The sequence below is a fragment of the Halichoeres trimaculatus genome, unplaced genomic scaffold (assembly GCF_033239565.1).
Source record: "Halichoeres trimaculatus isolate MK-OKI-2021-1 unplaced genomic scaffold, fHalTri1.1 fHalTri1_scaffold_4, whole genome shotgun sequence".
Lineage (NCBI taxonomy): Eukaryota > Metazoa > Chordata > Actinopteri > Labriformes > Labridae > Halichoeres > Halichoeres trimaculatus.
In genome coordinates this window covers 12,646,568-12,672,891 of record NW_027437182.1, presented here as the reverse complement: position 1 = coordinate 12,672,891, position 26,324 = coordinate 12,646,568, and the positions used below count along the sequence as shown (strand labels likewise).

Here is a 26,324-nt window from a genome sequence, read left to right as displayed (position 1 = left end):
TGAACTTGTCTGCTTCGCCAATATTTCACTCCCAGATGAACCCTGTACCAGTCAAGACTGAAGCATATTTATATGTCAGCTGAGTAAGATTAGGAGCATTTTTCTGCAATTCATTACAACAAAACAAAACAAAGCAAAACAAAACAATGGATACAAAAGAATGAGAAAGAATAACTTAATTTAGATGCACTTTTAATACACTTTACATTTCAGTGTGTTACGAGTTTTAGTTTGACCTTCAGACCATAAAAAGTAGCAGAGGCATCACACTTCAGAGGTCAAACTGCCCCAAATTAATCACACACAGAAACATGTGATTACTGTTTATCGATGTGGGATTTTCCTGGGACATGTTTCAATGTGACATTCAGTGCAAACGTCTTTTGGCTGTGGTAATATTAGTTTCTTTCAAACTGTCAGTGTTCAACGGTGCAGTTTTTGCAAGTGTTTTCATTTCTATATTAATACAGTCCGTGTATTCAGTCGTGTTCAGTTTTTGATCTCACCCTCTAACGTGACGGACAAGTAGTGTGTCTGCAGCACTCATCTTTCTGTATCGCAGAGATAAAGCTTGGATTATATCTGTTTGAAGACAAACTATACGCCGAAAAAGCTCAGCGTTTAGATTGTTGAATATAGGTCAGTTTAGCTCCTAAGACATCTCAAACACTTTAACCCACCACAAGAGGTCCAACACGTCTTAAAAAAATCTTTCCACACACAGAGAGCAGACAGTGACTGTCATCTTTCTTGTTACAGTCTTTACTATATCTCTCTAAAAGCTATTGTGAAGGAGAAGTCCTGAGAAAAGACACAAAGCCAACAGTCACGTTCTCTGCTCCCTGAAGACAATACACACCCAAAGGAATGTGCCTGAAAGACGTCATTAAATTTGTCACTCCAGTGTCATCCTGAAGCTTAAAGCATGCCCATTTCCAGAAGAGGTACATGAACCAGTATACAAAAAAATGTTAAAAGATTAAGCTGTAGTGAATGTAAGAAAAAAAGGAAGAGAAAAAAGAAATCCTTCTTGAACAGGAACATTTGTTATTCGCTTTCACATTACGCCACACTTTTTCAGAGATGAAATATTACACAGTCTTTCCCAGAGTAAAAGTGTAAAACATGCAGCCAAAGGCTTTCTTTGTAATGTTTACCCTCTCTCTGAGAGTTAATTCCTAACTGTATTGATAGTTTTTCAACACAGTAATTTTCACATCCATGATTTAAACACTGACACTTTGTCAAGAGAAGGAAAAACAACAACAGACACTTTCTTAAAGTTTTCCCACATAAATGATTGGCATGAAGTTTTATTGCCATGCAAATCAAAATATGTGTCTACATTTTTATTCATAACATTCTATTGATCCATGGGTAAAAATTCAATAAAAGGAAACAGAACTGTCAGAATTCGAAGTGAGCTGTCGTCATAGGCTGTAAAAACAATGTGGCTGCAACTCAATGTCGCCCTCCTCGGTGAATTTTTATAAAATGAAATCCTGATCAAAAACGGTGCGGTCAACGGTATATGGAAATTGTGTTCCTTTGACTTTCATATTTTTTTTAAATATAATTATACAAAAATATTATACTACTACTTACAATAGGTTAAGTATGAAGAAAACATATATAAAACGCCAATAAATATAAAATTGTAACGTCGTACAGATTTTACTCTGAAAGGCGGAAGTGACGTATACGCGCGACAGCCTCTTCCGCTCTCTTTTCGTTGAGGCTCAGCTAGCGGCCGGGTGGGTACACGTTTTGTCCTGTGTATATTATTCGATTTTAAGCTCAATATATGCTATTAAATGCAATTAAAACATTCACATTATTGTATTGAGACAATTTTTTATCATGAATTTTACATCACTGCTCTGTGATGAAGGCAAAAAATTAAGTTTAACGTGGTTTAGCTTCAAGCTAACACTTCGCATGTGGTAAGGCCGCTCAGTCCTCCGTGCTGCTGACAGTAACTATGCTAATATCTCTAGCTGCTGACCAAAGCCATTAAAAACTAACACACTTTTTCTGTAAAACGGCAAACCAGTGCCGTTCGTTAATCATAAAGCCTAATGACACTTGTGTTCGTTTGTGACTGACGTGACAGTAAAGATGTCTGATTTGGTCTTTTTGGCGACTTAGCTGAAGCTAAGTAAAAGTCTTGGGCTGGAGTTAACCCTAGTTTCTCTCTCAGCCTGCAAACATGCAGATCTTCGTGAAGACGTTGACGGGGAAAACCATCACCCTTGAGGTTGAGCCCAGCGACACTATCGAAAATGTCAAGGCAAAGATCCAAGACAAGGAAGGTAAGCGGTTACTTCTATCGAAGTACAAAATGACAGTCCAGACGGCAGAAACAAACTTTTCAGGAAATGACCAACGTCAGAAAAAGCAACTGAGCTCCCGATTTACTTAACGAAACGGACAACAATTGCTCTTATGTGAAGCTAATATTTTCATTTGGAGCCAATAAGTAGATTTTCAAGTTCGATATTGTGTTGGACTCAATGCTGAGACTTGTTCTGTTAGTTTATGTCTAACTCCGTGATCATTGTCACTCATTTGAGTTTTCCTCGCAATTTGATTTAATGATCTGTATGGTTAAAGTTGAAATAATAAATTATGTTTTGTTTGCAGGAATTCCTCCTGACCAGCAGCGTCTGATCTTCGCTGGTAAACAGTTGGAGGATGGACGCACACTGTCAGACTACAACATCCAGAAAGGTAACATTTGATGTTAAACAGCTGAGATTTGCTGCCGCCACTAATGGAAGCACATACATCTTTCTTTACATGCAATTAAAGGTTAAGTGGGAAATTTAGTTGCAACTTTGGTGTAGTCATAAGTCTATATCTAAAAATGCCAAAAGGTCTGTTTAAAGTGCTTTGTATGTGTTCCATCTTAATAGACCTAAGCAATTACCTTATGAAGTGTGCCTGGTTCTTACGTTTAAGTTGTCTGGGGATAAAAATGAACTTGGAGTGTTTCTAACATTGCTTTATTTATTTCCAGAATCCACTCTGCATCTGGTTCTGCGTCTGCGTGGTGGTATCATTGAGCCTTCACTCAGACAGCTGGCCCAGAAATACAACTGCGACAAGATGATCTGCCGCAAGTAAGTTGTGAATGTCCTCAAAACGAGCCCTCTTCATGATAGTTTGCAGAAAAGCAATTACTAGTGCCAGACAGATAAATGTAAATTGAAGGAATGGAAAAGATAGATGTCAAACAAGATATGTTACGCTGAAACATTTGGCTGAAATGTGTGATGGTAATGCCCCCCAAACCCAAACTGTTAACCAGTGATTATGGCCTGGATCTTTTTTTATGTAGTTTTTTTTTTTAATGTAGATTAAGCATTGTCACATGTTTTTGACTTCCACAAACTTTAAGTTTTAAATCCTGGAACTCTACCTCACACCCTACAACTTGTTTGTTTCACAGGTGCTATGCTCGTCTGCACCCACGTGCCGTCAACTGCCGCAAGAAGAAGTGTGGACACACCAACAACCTTCGCCCCAAGAAGAAGCTGAAGTAGACATTTTACAGGATGGGCTGTGTATGCCATATTGTGTCAAAATAAATGTGAGAAAATGAAGTAACTTGTCTGATTTTTGTTGCACAGTGGGAGGTTAAAACTTACTTAGTGTAGTACACAACAAGCTTAAAAGTATTTGCTTTCTAAACAAAAGTTGTGAAGTCAAAGGAACTGGCAACTTCACCTGGAGTTTTTTCAGTTAAGTGTTTCAAAATTAAAATATCTATGAGATAAATTCAGCAGGTGCTCTTATGCTGTGTTCCAAATTGTGTACTTCTGCACGTACACTTATTTTGAGTGCAGAAGTGCGTTCACACTGACAGTAAAAACACTCACCTGGTGCACTCAATAGTCAAAAAGTTGTGTGGAACAGTGGATGCTTTTCATAACCAATGATTGCCATATTGGAAGAACAAGAAGGGTCGGTAATGGATCAATCAGTTAATGGATGCTATCAATGACAAGCAGAACTACAGCTGTAAAGTGCAATGGTAGTTTCTACTAAGTGCGAAGCTGAAGTGTTTGATTTGAGAAAACACTGACCTATATGAGTTTGTGTACTGTACCAGTAAGTGCAGAGTGTAAACCGTGCACTTCATGTAAGCGTACTTAAGGAAGTACATGATTTGGGACACAGCATAAGTCAGGGGTCTGTTTTTACAAAGTCTCTGCTCTGAGGAGTCTGGTAAATCAGTACACCCAGGTACTGGATCTGGCACTCATTGAAACCAAACACTGGATCAGTTCCAAAACCTGGCTGGCTCAGAGCTTGTTTGTGCTGGTTGGCCAAGCTGAATTGGGCACACGAGACAGTGTCGGCCTGAGTTCACAGGACTGTACAGCAGAAACAAACAGGTCTTGTGCGCATGATTAGTGATACACACAAAGACACATTTGACATGGCTGCTGGTGCTTGGTGCTAAATGCAAAAGGCATTAGTGCTTCTTCTGCAAACACAGAAACAAAAACAGTATGCCCTTCAACACTCCTTTATATAAGCTCCATATATCTTTTAAATAAAGAGGAAAATAATCAGAAGTCAAGGTGCCTATTTCTGAGTTACTTACAGAAAAAACACAGTAAGACCTTTGCTTGACCACTTTTTTAATGTTAAACAGGTCTGTACAAATATAAGGACTTTATCCCACATTATCATGTCCCACGCAGACACCTGCTCTTAAATTCAGTGTTTTTTCTGAAACAAAAGAAACCTGGGCTCTAAGCTCACAGACACAGATGAGCACTTCAATGGAACTAACCCAAACCTAGTGAAATATTCTGAGGTATTTTGAGACTCACTGTGTGGTAAAACATTTTCCACACTGAGCAAAGAGCAGTCGAACACAAGATAAATCAAATAATCTAATGGAGATGAACTTAATTGAACAGAAATGGTATTAATTCCAGTTTACTGTTAAGTTTCTTTGGTTCTGCATTCTTTTAAAGATCAAGCCAGATGTTTAAAAGAAGGCCTTATTCCAGTATACAAGGGGAGAAATCCATCCTCAGATGTTCAAACCTCAGTTGCTGCTGTTATTTTATTCTTTGAGATGTAAAAGTTTCATAGTTTTTTACCTACATTTCCCAAATTGTTATTAATACCTTCCCAATGTCTATTCAAACACAAATAATAATGAGAATAAGATTCATATTAACGCACCAAAAACATGACAAAGTGATCATTTTCACCCCCCTGGGAGGTCTAAAAGTCCAGTAAATGTGTGGTTGATTTCTTTTATTGACTCCAAATGATACTGAAGCTCTACACTGATCAGCCATAACACTATGACCACTGACATGTGCGTGAGTGTATGTTATTATTTCATTATCATGGTACCTGTCAATAGATGGGATATGTTAGGCAGAAAGTGACCAGTTTTTCCTCAAAGTTAAAGTGTATAAAGCAGATCAAACAGAGAAGTGTAAGGATGTGAGTGACTTTGACAACAAGACCACAAAGCAATGAAAGAATGTGGTCTAAGGAGAGATGAAACAAGATAAGTAGGCCTTTATGTCAGGGATGACTTTTCCCAAACTTGATAAGAAGTCTTCACAATATTAGCAAAATGATCATGATGTTATGGCTGATCTTGGTTCTAAAGTCAAGCACAACCGATGAAACTGTGAACCTTTACTATGCTTTAGTATAATAATCCATGCATAACTAATCCTTAAAGGAAAAAATTTGGGGCTCACTTTAAAGAACTTCATGTCTGCCCACATTTCTATGCCTAGGAAAACTATGAAGGATTTGCTCAGGATTGTGTTGTATTCATGATACTGGAATAAGGCTGCTGTGATGCAAAGTGTCTCCAGGTGCAAATGGCCTCTGCATTACTTTTATGCTTAACAGAAAAGCTGGCAGCAGTCTTTCATAATCTGGTGAATCCATTAAAATAAAATAAAAAACTGTCTTTAAATAAGAGCAGGCTTTACAGATCTCACATAACCTACAATTTACTTTTATTAAATATAAACAGGCATCTATGCTAGTTTTTTATTGCTAATTCTGTTGGTGGTTGCGTATAGGAGCTGATGTCAGGACTCCCAAATGGTAAAGTTACCTCTAAAATGATTAAATCTCAACAATAATCATCTTATTAGAAACATGAAACAGCAACATAACTATTACTACTGTTCTAATCTTGTTGAACTACGGAAGTGATGCTATTTTGGCATGAAAATCCAACTTAGGCTTTCAAGAAGTTGGGGTACTAAACACACCATTAGTTGGAAAAGGTTCAGCCTCTTAAAGGAAATACTAACTGCTTATGTTAAGTGCTGCAAGCAGAATATAGTGAAGATTTTTCTTTATTAACAGATTTCATTATTTGTTTGAATTGTGTTTTGACATGTTATGATCCAAGCAGGCACAGCATCATCAGCTGCAAAAAAGCACCTTATTTGTTCCTAAAGACCTGTCATAAGAAGAAATCAATAACTCATCACCGGGTGAAAAGTAGAGATCAATAGTTATTGTGCATCAGAGGCTCAAATACAATGCTGACAGACAAGTCAATTTAGTACCGACGATTTAGCACTGAAACTACTGCAGTTGTGCTTTTTGACTCAAGCAGTCTTAGGTCTCACACACACTTGCATATGCGCACACACACACAGCTTCACATTTCTTGGCAGGTTCAGGGCTTCTGCAGAGCTCATGCAGTGCTCTCATTGTGATCTATGATCTGCAGCTTCTCTGAGCCTCTCTGTAGGGTTATTATTACTATTATGGTAAAATCATAGTGTTCCAAATGCGGAGAAAAGGTACAGAAAGTGAGACTGCATCATTTTGTGGACACTGACAAATGTAAGAAGATAAAAATAAACTTGGCACAAACATCATTAAGTGCAATTTTAAGTTTAACTCAACAGCATCAGGATAGGAAAGCACCCTCTTTGTCCACAAGCCACAGAAAACGACACCCAGATCCATCCTTCACACGCTGATCTTGCTGTCAATGTGGCATTTAGCCATTGTTGATTTCCCACCCTGACTGTGAGTGAAACCCATTGATGGACATGAATAATAGAATAAGTGGTAAGAAAGAGTGGTCTTCATTAAAGAAAAACAAAAAGGTTTGTACACCGGCAATCCCCAGAGGACAAAATGTGAGCGGGTTGTTACATCTCTGAGTGTGTTGGTGTTCTGGCTGCTGTGAGGCCGGTCCAGGCTGCTGATGGTGAAAAGGAGCTGAATTTCATTAAGGGTCTTAAAGTCCATGTGACAAAACTCCTTCTGGGTGCATCTCCACAGTGTTAAATATAGGATAACAGCAACATAAACATGAGGTTGTTATAGTTTAAAAGCAAATTATTCACTTAAATATCACATCTGGAACTTTTTAAAGTTGTTGCAGACAAAAAAAAGACTTCTTCACTACTTGTTGGGGAAATAACAATAAAAGCCTTATTTTTTCAGGAATATTATAAAAACTAAATTCAGCAAGAGTTGTTGTGTGACATGTCGGTGAAAGCAGAATTTGATGCTTTACAAAAATCATGACCTTATATTTAACTGAAAATAGAGCAAGGAGAATATGCCAAATGTTGAGAAACATTGCTCATTTTGGATTTGATGCCAGTGACCTGTTCCATGAAGGTGGAATCAGGACCTATGAATCATTGTATTACATTACGGTTTTTTTTGTTTTTTTTTAAAGCTTTAATGAAGCGTTTAGTTTCATATATAAATGCTCCTGTCATTTCAGTTAAGATATTTGATAAATTGTATTTGATTTTTTAATTAAATTTAGGCTTTCAGTGATTTGCAAACCATCAAATTATGTTTGTATCAACATTTTAACACAGTGTACTGACTCTTATTGATTGGTGTTGAAATGTGATGGCCCCAGGCCAGAAGTGTTATTTGTTAAAACCGGACAGATACTTTTCTGTCTTAACAGGGAAGTGCTATAAAATGTGATAAAAAATCAAGTGAAACAGCTTTTTTGAGTGTTATTTGCCTCTAAATCTTCATTATTTACCTCCTGCTGTTACAGGACTACAGGCTCAATCATCTGAGTCCAGACACAGTTAAGCAGTTGAGACTTTCAGCTCTACAGAGGAGCAGAGCACCACAGCCTTTTACTGAACACTGTTAAGGTAAATTCTTGTGTGCGTACAAAGTTTTACTGCAGCCATTCCCTCCTCAATTCAATATGAGCATTTAGTTACAAGAGTGGATTTCAAGGAAAGGAAAAACATTAAAAAGTATCTTAAGTTACCTGCAGAACATCTACTACTTCTGCAGAATAACAAGCTTTCTATATGTTAGAAATCTTCAATAGGTCTATTATTTCCAGCAAGTAAATCATGACCTCAGATCTGAGACATCACTTGAAAAAAAACAAACATTTCGGACCATCTCTGAGAAGCCTGTTTGCCTTTAGCAGCCGCTTCTCTTAATTTATTTTATTTTTTTAACAATGAGGTTAGATGTAGACAGAACACACAGGACTGCTATGGCACTGAAAAGAGGAGGAGGGCGCTGTTGTTCCAGAGCAAATTATTCTCCTGCTTTCAGAGATTTCATTGACAGCAGGTAAAATAAGACAAAACTTGATACAAAAACCTTTTTTTGTCATCAGTCGAAGAGCTAAAGGGCATGCAGCTGCTGGAAACTATGTTATAGAAAAACTAAGAGCAGTGGGTGAATAAACCATCCTGTGCACTGTTTGAGACAATCATACCAAGGTTGCAGTTTTGAAGTAATAGTGATTTATTCTGCAGACACCTTTGAGGAGCTTCTGATACGTGTTGTTTACCAGCACTGGTCTAAAAAACAGAGATCTGTGGCGGTGAACTCCAGTACCTTCACCTCAGTATTGCTTTGATTTCTGATCTGCTCAAACAACAGGACAACACAACAGGAGTGCAAACAGTGCTGACTGTGGAGATGCAGCCCAAATGCTGCTGCTGCTGCAGCTACTTGTCGATGAGTTTTGCCAGGCTCTGTTTCAGGTCTCTCAAGTCGCAGATTTTGACGTCAAGAACCTCGATGATTTGTTTGACCTCTCCTTCTGCCTGGTTGCGCTCCTCACGGCTTGAGGCGAGTGTCTTTTCGGCACTCTGTACCCTGTCCTCCAACTCACTGTTTCTTCTCTCCAGATCCTGCAGTAACATGGAAAATACAAATTTTTCATCTTTATGTAGTTCAGAATACTTGCAGCATTTATTTGTTTTTCTAAACTGACGCAAATACAGTTTGAGAAAACAGTGCAAGAAAGTTATTTTGTTTGGAGACGCATAGTTCTTAAGAAGCAAAAAAAAAAAAGCCTTTGGTGTAAAAAAATGCTGAATTCCTTGTGTTGCTCTGACATCGATAGAATTAAAGATTAATCCTATCAGGCTTGTTTGCTTTGAGCCAGAGTTCTTAAATTTATTTGACTGGGGGGTCAAAACACCAATCCATGGGAAAAATGTGGTCGTTTTCCACCTGTACTAGTAAAAGTTGTTTCATGTTGTAAGCTTTTCATGAACACCAGCAGCAATGCAGCTGTTGAGTGAAATGTAGGGCTGCAGCTATTGAATATTTTAGTATTCGAGTATTCTACTGAAAATCCCATCGATTAATCGAGTAATCGGATAAAATACATTTTTGTTAAGTTAAAGAGCAGTTATTTTTCAAATGAAAATTTTTCTCTTTAAGAAATAGAATTTTCTGATACAGCATGTCAATAAGAGCACTTGCTTTGGTAGCTCCAAAATTTGTAAACACATTTTGACACATTTTTTGTGCCTTGTACATCTCATCAAATGTTGCAGACCCAAATGGCACCCGTTTCGTAGAATGACCCATTAGTCTCCAAACTCCAGAAAAGAAGCTAGATTTGTTGCTAGTTGCTATTTTGTATAAGAGGTAGCTTGAGGGGTCTGAAAACGCTCTTAATATGGCCTCAGCTCTATTTGAAATACCACTCTTTGATCTTTTTAAAAATTAAGGAGAAGGCGGAGAAAATTACTCGAGTAATTTTTGTAATCGAGTACCTCGAATCATTCGAGGAATCATTTCAGCTCTAGTGAAATGTAGCAGAAACTGAGTGCATGTATGATGTAATCCTATTGCTTTTTAAAGTCTTATTCTCTTGAGCGACTGGTTCTATTGCATGGTTCTCAGAAGAAAATGTTAACATTTGAATGTTCCTGGTAAATGAACCAAAACTGATTAGTCTAATCAGAAACGAGCTGCCACTTTTCCAGAATGACTCTGTGTTTTTGAGTGCTGCCATGCTGTTTTGGCTTTGGGCAACTATTGATCTGCGGTGACTTACATTATCTCAGCCATCACATTATTAGCTCTATTGTCTGGGACTGCACACCCCCATCCAGAGTGTTAACTGTGCGTTATCAGATGTCAGAGACAGCAGTCAAATATTTGCGTGTGTGTGTGTGTGTGAGTGTGATCATGATAAATTATGTTGTTTACTTTATTTCACACATTTTTACATGTGGTGACAGAGGTCAGTGTGGGACAGAAAACTGAATCTAGTGGCCTAGATCTGGCCTACAGAACACCTGATTGAGGTTAGCTGCTTTAAATTGTTTATGCTGCAAATTTAAATGTGCATAGTTTATAAAGCTCGGAAAATACACCAATGAATAGATTTTGGAGTGATCACAAGGACAGGGGAGGTCACGTATTAATTTACATCATTCACAACTGACAGGCCCGCTAAAAATGATAAAAGACCTCATAAAGGGGATGCAATATGCATCAGGTGTAACCTCCAGCATTAACATTGAGAAATCAGCACAATTTGCTGTTCTCCCTGAAGTCTTTGGTTCACCTGTACAGGCTGCACTGTGCTGGGACTTCTGCACGTACAATATGAGTGCTTTGGTTTTCTAATAGTTGACTGTTTTGCTTTGTTTGTGACAGGTGTATTGAGAAGCACACTGAAAAACTGAATATTTCTGCCTCCAAATATGAAGTGGCTCTTGAAATAAATCCGAAAATACACAGCAAAGAAAACAGCAGTATCAACAGAACACAGCATTAACATTTCTATAGTTAATATGTACAAAGAAAAACAGCATGCTTTTGTGTTAGGAGAGTGGGAGTGTAGTGGGGAGCTCTTAGATGCTAAATTAGACGCACAAATGGCAAAAAAAGATTACTCTACACACTGAAGATAAAAAGCTATTTTCTACCCCCATCTCACTGAAGTTATGTTTCTCCTTCTCTAAAAGCTGCAATAAAAATATCATTGTAATGGAAAAATTGTGTGCATTGCAAATGCATTTAGAAAGAAAAATAAAATTCCTTTATCTCTTTGCACTGCTCAGGGTTGCTTCAGGTATTAAGCTCTGAAATAGTCTAAATTGTGGAACAAGACAGTTTAAGAGTTTTTCCCCTCGAGGAGGATGATATGGGGTGCTAGCTTAGCTTAGTGGAGCAGGCTCCACATGCATGAACGCTGTTGTCCTCCTTACACAGACCCAGGTCTGGACATGATTTGGGGCATGCCTTCCCCCCAAACCCATCACCTGAATCACTTTGCTCTTGAGCTGTCTCACAGAAGAAATGTTAAATTTAAAGCCTGCTTGGCACCAAACCTCAACATTTTAAGCTAAAGAGAGGACATATTTTGCTGCAATATGTGGCTGCAGCCCACATTATTATTCCTTGTTTATCGGTGTGTAAGTGTCTCATGCTTGCTTTACTTGGTCAATGCAAAATCTAGCAAAGAAACTTTTAATCAGTGTGATATACAGAATACAGAATGTGCTCCCAGGGTTCATTTCTGGGCCTTTAATACATTATTTACCCATTAAAGCCGAATGAGGTTAGGGCCGTTTCCCTGGAGCACACGTATACTTGTTAAGCAAAGAAAGTTATTCTGCTGTTGTGCTTCAGTTTATACTACAGAGAGAAACAAACATCCTCAGCCTGTCATCAGCTTACCTGAAGTCTCTGCATGGCTTCCTCTCTCTCCTTCTCCAGCTCACTCACATCTGTTTTCTTGCTCTGCAGATTGTGGATTTCCTGAAAACACACACACATCCGACTGTCAGAACACCGTCTTCCTTCGTGTCCATCTACCTTGTTTATTAGCTCAAGAAGCATCTATCTTCATTTGCAAAGTGTTTTGTTTAGGCTTGAAAAAAGCTGAGTCATTAAGCATAAAGTAGGCTGCTGATAAGATTTGGGACACCTTGATGTTTCAAGGGAAGACGGGGGATTCAGCCCCCCCTGAGGGGAAACATAACACAGTGACAAATTCTGCTGTCATGAGTGGAACTTGTCCAGATGACGGAAGTGACACAGTTATGTAAATGAAACACAGCAGAAAGCGGCTTTCAAGGAATATTTAACGTTAATCTCCATATTGTTGGCCAGGACTGCATTTGATGGACAGCAAGTTGGCTTATGTAGGCAGAAATTATTCACAAGGTGATGGTTTTGCGTCATAAAAAATCTTTCTAAAGCAGGAAGGAAACGGTAATGAAGGTGAGTCAGAAAACACTGGTTTCATTCAAAGCGTAGGCGGCAGCTCTGGACGTCTGCAGGATTCATTTTCATGTGTGTGTTTCAGACTGTGACATTTTATCAAAGGCCTCTACGTCTAAAGTAACCGATGATTTGACAGGAAATATTGCCGTGCTTCAAAGTTAATTTAAGGTCTCTGTGGACAGAGGAACCAAGCTGCATATAAAATTCATAATTCTTCATTCTTGAATTGTTTGATTTTATGGAAAGTATGTTGGGTAAGAATGTTATTTTTTAAGACAATAACAAGCTCAATGAAGCATTGGGAGTGATTTAAAGCTTATAAACGGTTCAGGGGAAACTACTCAGACTGACACTTTTCACACTTATGCTTGATTCACAAAAATATTAATTCTTGTGAAAAAGGATTTTTTTCCCTTCTTGTAATCAAAATTTGAGATAAGATACCACCACAGTTGCATGTTGCTCTCATGCCTCTCAGCTGGAAAATATATTTTATGACTCTGATGTGCTCTTAATTTTTAAGTCACACTGTTAAAAACAAAACGTTTAGCACAAGAACGCCATCCTGTGTTCCTGCTCAGAGCTCAGCAAGTAAACATTTTATGTAAACTTTGTGCTGGATCACGCTTCATACGACCAAAAAAAAATCCTGAAGAGTTTTTACAACTTTCTGATTTGCATTTCAAGCCTGACATTCTCTTACTGTAAATTTTCACATTTTTTGATAATTCTGACACCACATGAGCACAGGATGGAGCTACACACCAGTTGTTTACTAAAGGTATAGTATCAAAAGTGCGGCTGTATCCCTGGCTTGCTCTCAGTGGCAGGTTCCCTGTAGGACGGTTAATGGGTTTGGACAGTGTGCAGTGCAGCATGCAGGGAGCCGGTGTCTTGCCTGGTCTTTGGCGCTCAGCAGAGCTTCCAGCTCCTCCAAAGAGCGACTCAGCTCCTCTTTGCCGCTCTGAACAGCAGTTGGACGCCCCAGCTGGGCCTCCAGCTCTGCCACCTGAAACACACACACAGGTGGGCAATCAATACACTCTTAATAATACAAATTATTAACATGGCGTGTTGTACTGAAAGTCTGACTTAACAGCTGTGCACTAAGATGTTTACATAATTGAACATGACAATGAAAATGCTTATAAAGAGCATGAATTATGTAACATAGTTTTACCATCTAACTAAAGAACAGTGCACTGAGACTTGTTACCAATTAGGGTTGCAAAATCCCAGGAATTTTTAAATAGTGAAACTTTCCATGGCAATTCTCGGAAATAAACAGGATTTAACAGGAACTGTCAGGAATTTGTTAATTGCATTTACCTGGTCATATACATTTAGAAACATTTTGTTTTTTTTATAAGCAGACATGCATGCATACATGTCTAATGCAATTTTTTAAATCAAGTTGATAACAAGAAAAAAAGAGAGAAAATTTTCAGAGACAAAATTTTCTAGGTGAAAAGAATCATTTAAACTAACAGCAACAAAATCCTGAAATGTTCCAATATTTCTGAGCTTAAACTCCTGTGGAAGTTTTTGAAAACTTTACTTAAATTTACTGGAAATTTTCCACTCCTTTGCAGCTCTAGCAGCAATACATCATTGAAATGCCATTGTTGCTTTGGTTAAAAAGCTCATTACCAGATAAGATATTTATTCAATTACTATAGCAGCTTTTTACATAGTCGTTTATTAACTTTCACTGAGTGGGGTTAAACAGGGCACTTTTTTATTTTAAGATCCTTTAAACTTTTGAAAGTGTTGGCTCTGTTATGTGGCTTAAGAGCAGGTCGCCTCTGTGAAAGCATCTTTAGCATCAGTGGACCTGAGGAACAGCAAGGATGGCAACCTATCACGGACCTCAGGGCTGAGGGGGAGGTTGATATTTTTCACAGTTTGACTGTGAGCATCAACAAGCAGACAGGAGAGTACACCAATCATATCACACATGACAAAACAGGTACAACCATAATTTACACTGAGTATGACCTGAAGCATGCTTCTTTATTGAAGCATAATACACACTGAAATAGAGCAGATGTGCAAAAAAAAACATAAAGCTCAACAGAGAAGTCTTCTAACTTGAATTTAAAGTTAATGTTTGGCCCAGAAAAAGCCTCTAAGGAGTTTACAAAGCCTGATTTGGTTTTCTTGTCTAATGTAATCCATTTAGCCTTCTCTCTAAACCTGATTAGGCCAGGTTTCATGGGAATATGCTGCATTTTAAAGTTTATCACATCTACATTGATAAACTGGAGGAACAGAAAGAAAGAAAGAAAGAAAGAAAGAAAGAAAGAAAGAAAGAAAGAAAGAAAGAAAGAAAGAAACTTACAGAAGATAATAAAACAAAAAAAGACAAAATGTGGGAAGTACAAAAAAAACAGAGATGAGAAAGTATTCTACAGAGACAGAATAATAAAGGGAAGAACTAAATGAATGAAAGTAGAAAAGAAGAAGAAAAAATGCTAGGAAAATAACAGAAAACAGAAACAAGAAGAAAACGAGGATAAACAAAATGGACATTAGAAGTAGAAAACTGAAAAGTTCCAGACAAAAGGAAGGGGGAGCAATCACAGGATCCAGAGCTCTGACAAAAAGATGGGAAAATTAAAAAAGGAAAAAAGAGAAAAAAGAATGAGGAAGATAAAAAAAAAATAAGATAAAAAGAAAGATAGAAAACCAAAAGAAAAAAGAGGGAAAAGAAAGAAAGAGAAGGTGAGTTAATTTTCATGACGGGATTGATTAATTTCAGAGATCATTTCATCTGTAATTAAAGTTATTTGTTGCTGTGCTTTGAAAATGTTTCATAAACCTGATGTGGATTTGAACAATTAGAGAACATGTGACCCCTCACCTCCTCTGTAATTTTAGAAATCAGCTGAAGTAGCATTAAAGGATGAGGGCAGCAGCGCACTGATAGAGTAACACAGTTCACTCACACAGAGGAGCACAGAAACACACTCGCATTGAATGATTCCTGCTGATGGGCATGAGAAAAGCTAGCAGAAGGGTTATTGCCCACTCATTGCTCACACACACAACACAGAGTGATACTCAGAGCTGATGGAAGTGTATTCTAACGCTTTAATTGTGGAGCACGCTGTTTTAAATGAGACAAATGAACCAAGGACATTTTTCTTGTTTGTTCTCTGCAACCTCATATTCATTGAACTGAATGCACCCCCCCAACACACACACACATTTAACTGAGATGTATTCTGTGAGAAAAAAACCCTAACATATTTCTCCCTTTCGCCTTGGGATCCTTTTTTTCTTCCAAATGCTAGAGGCATGTGACTTTTTAAAAAGAACATGAAAAACATTTTCCCAATCTGACCCATTCCATTAACGGAAAGGCCAAGGAAAGACGTTGAGTGACAGTTTAAGTAAGAAAGGGCAAACTGTTCAGCCTTTGAAGTTTGACCACGCTGTGATTTCAGTTTGTGCTTCGCTGAGTATCTGCTCAGTTATCCTTCAGGGCTTTGAAGCTCTCTGCAGCCAGAGCAACGCACCAACACCCCCATGTTAGAAGTTTAATTTCCTCTATAGACTTTATTTGCAGCAAAAGAAAAACTTTGTTTTAATTTTGCTTTGTGTACAAGTTGTATATTGAATTAAGATAATTATCTAAATGTGCATCAGTGCCAGTGTTAAGTATTCATGTTTTTTGGGATCTGCCGACATCAACAAAAAATCAAGAAGTTAATTTGTTTCTAAAAAAATTTGACAAACTTCTCAAAAACCTTTTTCCTAATAACAATTTAATGTTGAATTAATTATATTTTTGTTCTTGTATTGAGTCAGAGTTGGGTGAGTGAGTTGAAGAAAAGTTCACTTTTCCAGGAACAGAAGAGAATTCAGCTAAAAGCATTTCAACCGTTTGCCCCTCAGCTTTAAATATGTTAAAGATGAGGATGCAGGAGTCAGCTTTGTGCTGCTTAAATTTCACTCCATGGAAGACATCAGTGTTTCTAATGTAAATGTGTGTGGGGGAGAAGAGAAACCATTTCCCCTCCACCTCCTTTTACCGTCTCCTCCGCCACTTTCAGAGTGGCTCTTTTTATTTCACACACCAAGCTACATCCAAACCAAGCATGAGGGGGAAAAAAGGCTTCAGGTTGAAGGGGGGGGTCCACGTGATCCGAGAGGACTCAACCCTTTCGTTTCCTGTCTATATGTGACAGCTTCTGTCCCCAGAGGCTTTGCTTCCCTGTTTCTGAGCTTCAGACACATATGAAAAGATAGGGCTGTAAACCTCTGATGCCTTTTAAATAAATGTTCACATGAATGTTTGATCTTCTTGGACTGACAGGCACAATGGTGATTTTAAAATATACATCAATATGATTCCATAGGAGCAGTGTAGATACAGTAAATGTTTTGTTCATAATGCTGAGTGCTCCTAGCAATAAAAACATCTTCTTCCCCACCAGTTCAAACTCTGTACACATCTCTAATCATCACCCTAGTAAAAATAATAATATGATATTTATTAATCATTTCAATCAAATGGCCTTCTCAGTAGATGACTGTTGACATGCATAGAACATTGTGGGTCAATCATGTAACATTAAAAAATAAAGTGAATTTTCTAACATTTTAGTGTGACTTAGGCAACGTTAAACCTGGCTTAAACTTCCCTTTCATTCCATAGTGCAAACTCAAAACTGAAACCACCCTGAGTTAAACTGAACAAATGTCAGGTAAATAAAATTGGTCAGGAGGCAGTCCCTTTCCTCCTCTTCATTTTTGGGTTTTTTATTGAACTTAACCCATTTCCAACATCCAGTTTTGACAACTTTGTGAAACCTGACCATTAACTTTCCTTTAATTCCATAAAGCAAACTCAAGATGTAATAACTCTAACCTAAATCCAACCTGAATTGAACAAACATCAATAATACGCTGAGTTGGCATACTCGTATATCTCCAACTAAAAAGCAAAAACATTTCTTTAATTTTAAAACTCTGAGGGTTTTTTTGCCTTGTGCAAATTTATGTTTGGTTACAGAAATAAGTAGGATAGCCAGGAATAGGTAGCTAGCTAGAAGTAGCTAAATTTGTAGTTAAACTATAACTTGTGAAATTTAGAGTAAATTCCCACACAACATTATACCCTAGCCTTTATGATAGTGAGCCTATTCACTCACCAGTTAAAAGTGATTCAAGTATCATGTTTACAGATTCTTCTGCACTAAATATTTCATTTTTTCTTGAAGCAGCCATCATCATGAAAGGTGTTAAATTGCCCAAGTCACGCATTTTGCCCTCAATAGTCCAAAATTTTGCCCGAAGTCACCCTCTTTACATAGGTCATTGTCCTATAGGGCATAAGGGGCACGATCCTTTTAGCTAAAGATTTTAGCGATTTTACCAGAGATGGCCAGCATTATCAAGAGAGGATTTAAGCCAAAAACTCATTTTTATCAAAAAATGACTTAGGCCATTATTTTAATAGGGTAACAAAATGAGAGTTTGAGAACGCATAGGGGACTGTTTTTCTAAGCTGTTGTTTAACTGTTATGGTACGGCCACACCGGAACCTTATTTGTGTTGAGATTACATACAAACTCAATGCAAAGACACGTTTGGATGTTGATTTGCCCCGGACAGCGTGTTGGACGCATTTGAGGCATTGGCGCGTTTGGAGCATTGACGCCTTTACGCTGGAGTTAAAAATATTTAAGTGAGGCTGTGCCGTGGCAGCCAATCAGCAATGACATCCCCCCACAAAGTCATTGATTTCATGACGTTGGGGGGGGAACCGCCACCTACTCAGACTCCAACCCCGCTGGAAGATGGAGGAGAAAATAATCTGTGCGGTGTGTCATTATCCAGAGTTATAGGATACGACGTGTGTACTCTACAGAGACCAGAAAAAATGGAGCAGGCTTGAGTGAAAGTTGCTGAGGAGACAGGTTTTGAAGGTAAGTTCTGTAAATATTCGTTTCCATCTGGATTTGCCTGCACGGGTCATCACTGAGTCGGGCTATGTTTTCCTCAGTGGAGTTTTGTCGTAAAAGATGAAAGAGACAGAGAAGAGGGAGGAGCGGGGCAGGGGCAGAGCCAGGGAAAAGATGGAAGTTCTCTGCGGTCCTCTCTTTCCTTGACCCCTTCATTATCGCCAGGGAGACCTCCGGGAACATGGGTCGGGGGGTCGAGGATGAGATCGCAGGGAACAGCCCGGCAGGGCCAGTGGAGGTGGATTACCAGGGAGAGGCAGCAGGCCTCGATTGTGATCTCCAAGGCTTTTGCACACTCTCCTGTTGTGCTTTTAAAACCGTAGCTCATTGTTTTTCAGATGCTCTTTTGGGCTTTCCGTCTTTAAATGAGCGGGCTCTCTACTCCGCATGCACAGTGACACGCGTCAGCCCCTCAGCTTGTCAGTAAATAATCAATAGTCCAGTGTCCAGACTCCGGTATTCACGCAGCGCGTTACAGGTATGACACGCGTTTAAATTTGCGAATTCGTCCGGTGTGGCCGCGGCATTAAGAGGGGTCTCAACACTGGGGTCCGGCTGCAAACATGCTCCTTTGTGGTGGGTGTGGGTGTAACTGTTCAAAACTAATGGAAACAAAAGGATTTGCCACAGAGTCAACCGGCAGATGAGTCCGACAGATTTCCACAGGTTTATTTGATAAGATGAATGTGGTCAGACTATCCCTGGCATGAATTAATCACTGCTGTTTGGGGTTCTGTTGAATCAAAATCATGTGATGACAAAAATTCCTTTGGTCAAGACATGACTATTCATCAAAAGAAGAGGACTGAAAGAAGACAGCAATATTTTCACCAGGCAGAAGTATCTTAATATTCTTTTTCAAGTTTTCTTTTTGATTGGTTGATTTTCTGCCCTGACTCCCATCTGCCAATCCAATTAATACTATTTCCCAGGGCAACCAAAGTCTGCTTTCAATCTATCTGTCTGTAACTGCAGGCTGTCCACATCCATGAGAAGGACTGTGTGTATGCACAGTCTAAAATGTTTGATTAGACAAAGAATAGACAAAATGTGTGTGTGATATCATGTTTTAGAAATCTATTAAGGGTAAATGGCATCTTAAATTAATTTTATTTGGTGGCATTGTGTTTTAACAGAGCTATCCAGTAGCTCTATAATAGTGCTGCCTTGATGGAGGTGCAGCTGCTCTCAGCTCACTATCTTCAGCCAGCACGTGACGGAGAGCTGCAAAGTCTACACAATGTTTATCTACGGGATTAACTTTGTTCAGCGTCTGGAAATTTGGTTTGCGTCCAAATATCACAGCTGACACGAAAATCCTGAAAACTCAGAAACACAAACAAAAAAAAAACAAAGTCAAAATAAAATGATGGCTCTGGATTTAAATCAAACATCCTCAGTGTTTGAGGGAGTATTCTCAGTATGTTTGAGTGTGCTGTGTGACTGCGACTGATTCATTATGCTCAGGCAGTGGGTAGGTGTTCAGGGAAGCTTGTTGTTAGGCTGCTGCACAAAATTTTCCTTTATTATTCAGATTTTTGTTATTGTATTTTGGATTATATTTAAAGGAGAATTTCAATTTGAAAAGTGTTACACACATTCCCTCCACCTTTTCTTGCTTTTCTTTTTTTTGCCTTAAAAAAAGCAAAAGGGTTTGTACTTCTGAACCCCTGAAAAGCAAAGGTTAACACATACAACTATCTCAGTAGGACAAAAAAGACTTAAGGTCCCAATTTTTCAGTTCAACTGGGTCTGCAACAACAAGCAAAGTTGCCCTTTGACACAAAATGGCTTCTGATTTACTGAATATACGATGTGTTTGACTCTGCAAGTACCTCTTTGCCCTTCTTCTTACTTCTCGGTAAGTTAGGCATAAATTTCTTATCATCTGATGGCAGCTTTATTCTTGTAAAAACCAAGCAAGTGGTCAGAGCCAACCCAGAAACCCAGAAAATGAACCCGGAGCCGTTCTGCTGTACAGGAACGCAAATATGGCTGAAGCAGAGAGTGTGACGAGGGAGGAAAAACCAGCCAACCCCTCTCTTTCTGCTCCTATGATGATTTATCTTCCTCCTGTAACTGGGGCAGAGGGGGGTGGGGGCAGTTAGGGTGTCCTGTCCCAAAAAATTAAAAAATAAAAATCCCAACCCCCCTCAACACCCTGTTACCAGACCCTGGAGGCCTGCTCCACTTAAAGCCACCTGGTTGACTTTGCTGTAGTGTGTACGCATGTGTGTGTATGTGTGTGTAACCTTCACCTGGACCGGTAGAGATAGATGAAACCCTAACGTGGGCTAAAAATAAAGGGCCAGTCTGCTGTCACTGGTGGTAATAGCTCCATTGCAGGCCGGTTGCGGCAGCACTTAATTCTGTCGCACTGAAGAAGCCTTGTTAAGCTTGACCAAGGGCAGAATTTTCTCTCTGTGAATTAAAGATGAAATGTCTGTGTTTTGGCCCTGCGATTATCACGGGACCCTGTCAACAGAAATATCCCGAGGGTGAAAAATGCATCCCTAGTTTGGAAGAAACCAAGTACATGTGGGGATTTCAGTGTGATAGTTTTACATGTGAGAAAATATGAAGACAGCAGCATGATATATTGTTGGTAACAGAGTGGGAGAGTGACCTGAAAATGTTTCATGGAATAAAATCATACACTGTGCTTCTGCTTGGGTTCTTGATTCTATGCAATCCTGAGCACAACGTTATTCAAAGATGTGGCCTCATTTCCAACCTGAAGCATGTATCAAAACTGATTTTGTGAGTTAAAGTGAATCAATTACAATCTAAGGTGAGCCTGGATGAGAATTGACAGGCAACTCTGTTTCATACTTTTGAAAGTTTACAGAAAATAACTTCTTCAGAGCCAGTTGAGGTGCCCTAATTTAAAGACAGGGATGTGACAAAATAGTTTAGAGTGTGACTTATTTTGTAGAGATTTGCCAGAGGACAAATTTTCTCCTTTGGGAGTTGAGTAACTGACAAGAAGCGAAACATTGCATGAAAACATTCATGTCGGCATGGCGGATTAAAACAGGAGGTCTATCCCGGTTTATCAGGACAAATCAGGATATAAAAAATCATTATTGTACCATATTGACAATGCCAAAAAGGGTCAGTGTCAGAAAAACTGCAAGTTGCAGAGAACCTGCAGGTTTGAAGGTGAAAAACATGCCCTGACATGGTTTGGATGTACTAGTTGAACCACAAATAAGACCTTGAATGTTTAAACACAGTTCTGAACAGTCATTAGTCAGATAGCAGACTTTTATCACGTCCTGCGGGACAAACCATTTCAATAACAAACATGCCCAGACACCACCGTCTGTCATTGTCTGATTTCTAAATTTGCACATCATCAGTCTCAGTCTTCTACAAATTTCCACACACTGACAATATTAACAGGGATTTTATGTTAGATCCTGTCCTTCACCTGCCCTTGTGTCGCCTACCTGGTCTCTGAGGCGATCTGTCTCCTCCTGGTACTCTGCCAGCTGTTTCTTCCATTGCTCCACGCTGCTGTTGGCCTCCTGCAGTGCTGCCACCAGCTTGGCGTTGCTGTCCTGCAGGGTGAAGAGCTCAGCCTCCAGGTTGATCTCACACATGGACCTGAGGGGGAGTCACAGAAATCAACAAAAACTCTGTAGTTTCTGCTTTTGTGAAGTAGTGAGCAGGACGTGGTTCAACAGGATATTTTCCACTGCTTGCTGCAACCAAAAAAATATTAGAATGATCCAAAATAATGAGCTGAAAGACACAAAAGCACTCTGAAGAGCTAAAAATAAAGATGCCAATTATTTTTGATGAAGGCAACTTTAAAGATAAGACGGGGAGATGAAGATGGGAAACTTTTATATAATGCTGCAGCAGATGTTTGAATGGATTTCATGGAAATTTATCTTATTTAAAGTGTCAAAGAATTCATGTGTTTTAAAGTTTCCAAAGACATAAAACAAAATGAATTGGTGTAATTTCCAATGTGTTTCTTTTCATCAAGCCAATGAGGTGCAAATTACCCCCAAATTTGACAATTTCTTTTTCCCTCTCTATTTTTATCATTTAAATATTTAATACCTCCTTTATTTCTCTTTTTTCATGCACATCTCAGAAAGGGGCCCTGTAATTCAGCCCTTCATAGCTGGTACAAGGTCTTAAAAAAAAAGCACCATTTACCAGTACCTTCAAAGTGATAACAATGCCAGCAGTGTACTTCATGTGGCGCCAGTCATGTGAAGGAGAACCTTGGGTTGCTCAAAATACAAAAGGATAATTTGGATAGAGCGATTTTAAACAAATTCATGCTGCACAATTAATCCAAAAACTCTTGCTGTGACTGGCTGTAAGCAACCCATTTAATTTTTTTTATTTAATTAGGGTAAAAAAACAACAACTCCTGAATGAAGGTATTGTTTCTCTGGACAGGTTTCAGGGTTAATTCATGCAGAGGGTTAAAGGCATCGAGTGCCAGCTCTCATGTCTAAACAATGTTGTTAACTTGTAAGTCCAATAAAGCCTTTGATGCTTGTGTCCAGGACAGAGAATTTTCAGCTTGGTAATGAAATGAGAACAGTCCCTCTGTGTTTTTGGAAAAAAATAAAGTAACTGATCCGTGGTTGTACAAGCAGACTACAGAGCAGCTTCTCTCCTCAGGCTGTGGGGCTCCTAAATTCCTCCTCTGTACTTCATAAATAATAGTTTGTTTGTGTTTTCTGTTGAGGTTGTGTCTTAAAGAGACAGCAACTTGTTTTTATTCTACAGCCCCGTTTTCTAGAATGATCCATTAATGAACCTTTAACCTTCTCACCTGAGTCAGAACAGAAAAAAAAGATCTCACAAAGTGGAAAATTTCTGAAACAACAGGAGGACGTTTTATCTCCTTTAACACGCGGTGAAAGACGCATCGGGTCCAGTGAGCTGGGAAAGGTCAGTTTTCAGTGCTGATATTTAATAAAGCAGAAAGCTTGCATGTGAGCATGGAGTACAGGAAGCACAGTCTTCTCAATGACGACAAACCTAACAGCTTGGCAACCATAAAGCTACTCACCATAGCAACAAGAGCAAAAAGCCTTCATGGTCTGATGACAATCATAAAATAACACCACTGGGATAACAGGCTGAAGAGCAGAGGGGCTTGGGTTTAACATGCTTCTTGGCCTCAGAAGGAGGGATGGAGTCATCAATCATAGGCAGCATAATAATAATAATTACAAGCTCCTGCCTACACAAACAAACTCAACAGAACCAATCAGTCCACCTGTGCTGTAAAACACAGGAAGACAAGATTTAGACTCAATAGAGAAAAGGACAAGTACGCAGGTTAAAATCCAGTAGCTGCTTTGAAAATGATATTTCCTGGCTATCCAAAAACCTTTGGTGAGTGCTACCTGCTCCTCATCCTGGGACAATACCCTAATTTTTTACTCTGAACTTTTGGGATTGAAGCAGGGTTGATTCTTCTTGTAAAGCTCCTCCAGAACAGGGGAAGACATTTATTTCTTACTTTAATTCAATTTAAAAAGTTTTACATCCAAATATCCTTTTTAAACTAGTTTTTGGTCCCCTCCATCTGCTAAGCATACGATCTGAGGTTTGCTCCCCAATACTCGCATACTTGTTTATCTGGGTCTGTGTTGGTTGTAGTGTTAAGGTAGTTAAACTGAATAAAACTACAATACTTATTGTTCTGCAACTTTTCTAAACAAAAAAACCCACAATAATTGTTTATCAAATTTTAATTATAATTTAAATTTAAAACTGTAGCTTCACCTGCCAACCACTATAAAGGAAGTGGTCAATAGTTAAATGTAAGCACCATTTTGCAAGGTGAGAAATAGCTACGCTTTAAATGCTTAAAATATGTTCACTGAGGCCATTAAGTTCATCATGATAATTAGTTGTATCGACTGGTAAAAGAAAAACAGATACTGTACGGAAAGCATTTTTCAATTATTATTTGCTTTTCATCATGCTGTTATTTACAGTTCCTCCTAAGACAAATGAAGATGCTAATTCAGTAGATCATTTACCAAATGTATCTTGCTGCAAGTTATGTATGCACGCATTGTTGTCAACTAAGTACCAATCAGTAATATGTGAAAAGCAACCATGATGGCACCATGATTTCGTCCTAGTTTGGTTTAGGGTGCGATATTACTCCATATTTGTAGTCTTTTGTGGGGGGTTTTGTCAGTTATTTGGAAGCTAACAAAGGGCAACATCTGGTTTAGAAAAATAATGCCTTTAGGAAAGTGCTAAAAGTTGCTGTTCATCAAGAATCGGCTTGAGGGTGGCTGCACAAAGACTGGAAACAGTATTTAAACCAAGCCAAATAAAAAAAAATATTTTTACGGCATTTAAAAAACCCAGACAGCCTGGTTCAAAAAACGGTTTGGGTCTGGAAGGCTAATTTTGCCATCGAGTCACACTGTAAATAGGTTGGATTTTTTTTATAGCTTAGGGGTTTAGAAGCTATTAGGGTCATAAGTTTTTCCAGTCAGAGGTGCAGCTCAGCTCACGTGACTGGCAGGTATCCTATAGCTCTACGGAAGGAAGCTCTGAGGTTGCGCCATATCCAATATGGCCCCCACCAACAATTGGGCATCATTATTCTGCATCAGGAACAGACGGGTGATGAAGCAGAAACTACATCCATATTTTATAAAGTCTATCGTGGCTAATCAAAAAACCTTCCTGTTTCAGAAAGAAACTCCTCAGCGGTGTCAGCTCTGTGGATGGAGAACAGTTTGCATTGTTTGCGGAGCTGATCCTGAAAGCTGCCACTTTAAAACCAGGTCCCTGTGCCAAGCAGGTCATGTGGTGTATTTGCCAGATGGGTTTTTCAAAAGCCTGTAAACAGCTTTTAGATAATCTTAGTGTTAAGGTGAGTGATGGGCTGAAACATGAGTAAAAAGTTTATCTTGGGGATGCAGACTTTTTTTAATTGAATACCTAAATACAGTCTGGTCAAATTGGTTTCCCAAGTGTGGCTAACGTTAGCAGAGCTAGCACCAGCAGCTTTTAATCCTCCTTGCAGCTTATTGTTTACATACCTGTGCTGGTTGTACGTCACACTTTAAGTGGCTGCCAGTTTGGCTAGACACAGCCTACAGACAACTCTAACAAACTTTTCAAGATCAAAATGCTTAAAAAAATACTAACTACCTGGCTGCACCATGCAACAAGATGCCTTCTGTTGACAGTGCTTATTTACATCTGAGTAGTGAAGCATAATAGCATATGCCAACAAAATGAGACACTGCCCAGGAACCAGGGGGGCTGTGTCATAGCTAAGACCCAATATGGCCCACCAATTAATGGATTACTACCCCAGTACAGATAGTTTTTTTTGCTATTTTTTCCCATGACCTTGAGTTATTCTGATGCACAAAATGGTTCAGTAGATATCCCTCATACCAAAATAGCAGGTTAAGTATAATCTAATTATATTTTCCTCTTCTCCTCTAACAGATATGTGGTATTAGGTGGTTGGAGTAGGTTACATTTAGTGTAAACAGCTTTACAAACTGCTGTAAGCATTCTGTGCTCTGCTCATGTAACCACGCTGGAGGTTAGAGACATGAGTGTAACCTCTGCAGAAAAAAATCTTTCCCAACTCTCAGAGAGATAAAATTTCTTCTCACTACTCCTACACATGCACATCTGCTGCTCTCACTGTTTCTGGATGTTACTGTCCGTGTCTTTTTTACATGATTGTCATAGATTTATGTCAGTTTTCATGCTCTGCAAGCTCAATTTTAGTTTGAACACATCCAAAAAGCTGATAATCTGGACTACCAGCCCTCCATCTCTTTGTGTTCTCTTGTTTTATTCCTGCTTTCTGCTGTCAGATAA

General features: G+C 38.9%; 2 protein-coding genes across 3 annotated transcripts in view; one reads left to right on the top strand and one right to left on the bottom strand.

Moving 5' to 3' along the window:
• Positions 1-1,660: 1,660 nt before the first annotated feature.
• On the top strand, positions 1,661-3,605 carry uba52 (ubiquitin A-52 residue ribosomal protein fusion product 1). The gene is made up of 5 exons (XM_074668114.1): positions 1,661-1,754; positions 2,201-2,312; positions 2,644-2,730; positions 3,020-3,122; positions 3,452-3,605. Exons 2-5 carry the CDS (start codon positions 2,210-2,212, stop codon positions 3,543-3,545), a joined length of 387 nt encoding a protein of 128 aa, XP_074524215.1. The 5' UTR covers positions 1,661-1,754; positions 2,201-2,209; the 3' UTR covers positions 3,546-3,605.
• Positions 3,606-4,640: 1,035 nt separating this feature from the next.
• Positions 4,641-26,324, bottom strand: part of LOC141789143 (homer protein homolog 3-like) — a 53,195-nt gene continuing 31,511 nt past the window's right edge. For both annotated transcript variants that reach the window (XM_074668461.1, XM_074668462.1), the window contains 4 exons: positions 21,926-22,082; positions 13,400-13,510; positions 11,953-12,033; positions 4,641-9,158 (listed from right to left, as the gene is read on the bottom strand). In XM_074668461.1, coding sequence (XP_074524562.1) covers positions 8,973-9,158; positions 11,953-12,033; positions 13,400-13,510; positions 21,926-22,082 — 535 coding nt within the window. In that variant the 3' untranslated portion in view covers positions 4,641-8,972. The remainder of the gene's footprint in view (positions 9,159-11,952; positions 12,034-13,399; positions 13,511-21,925; positions 22,083-26,324) is intronic.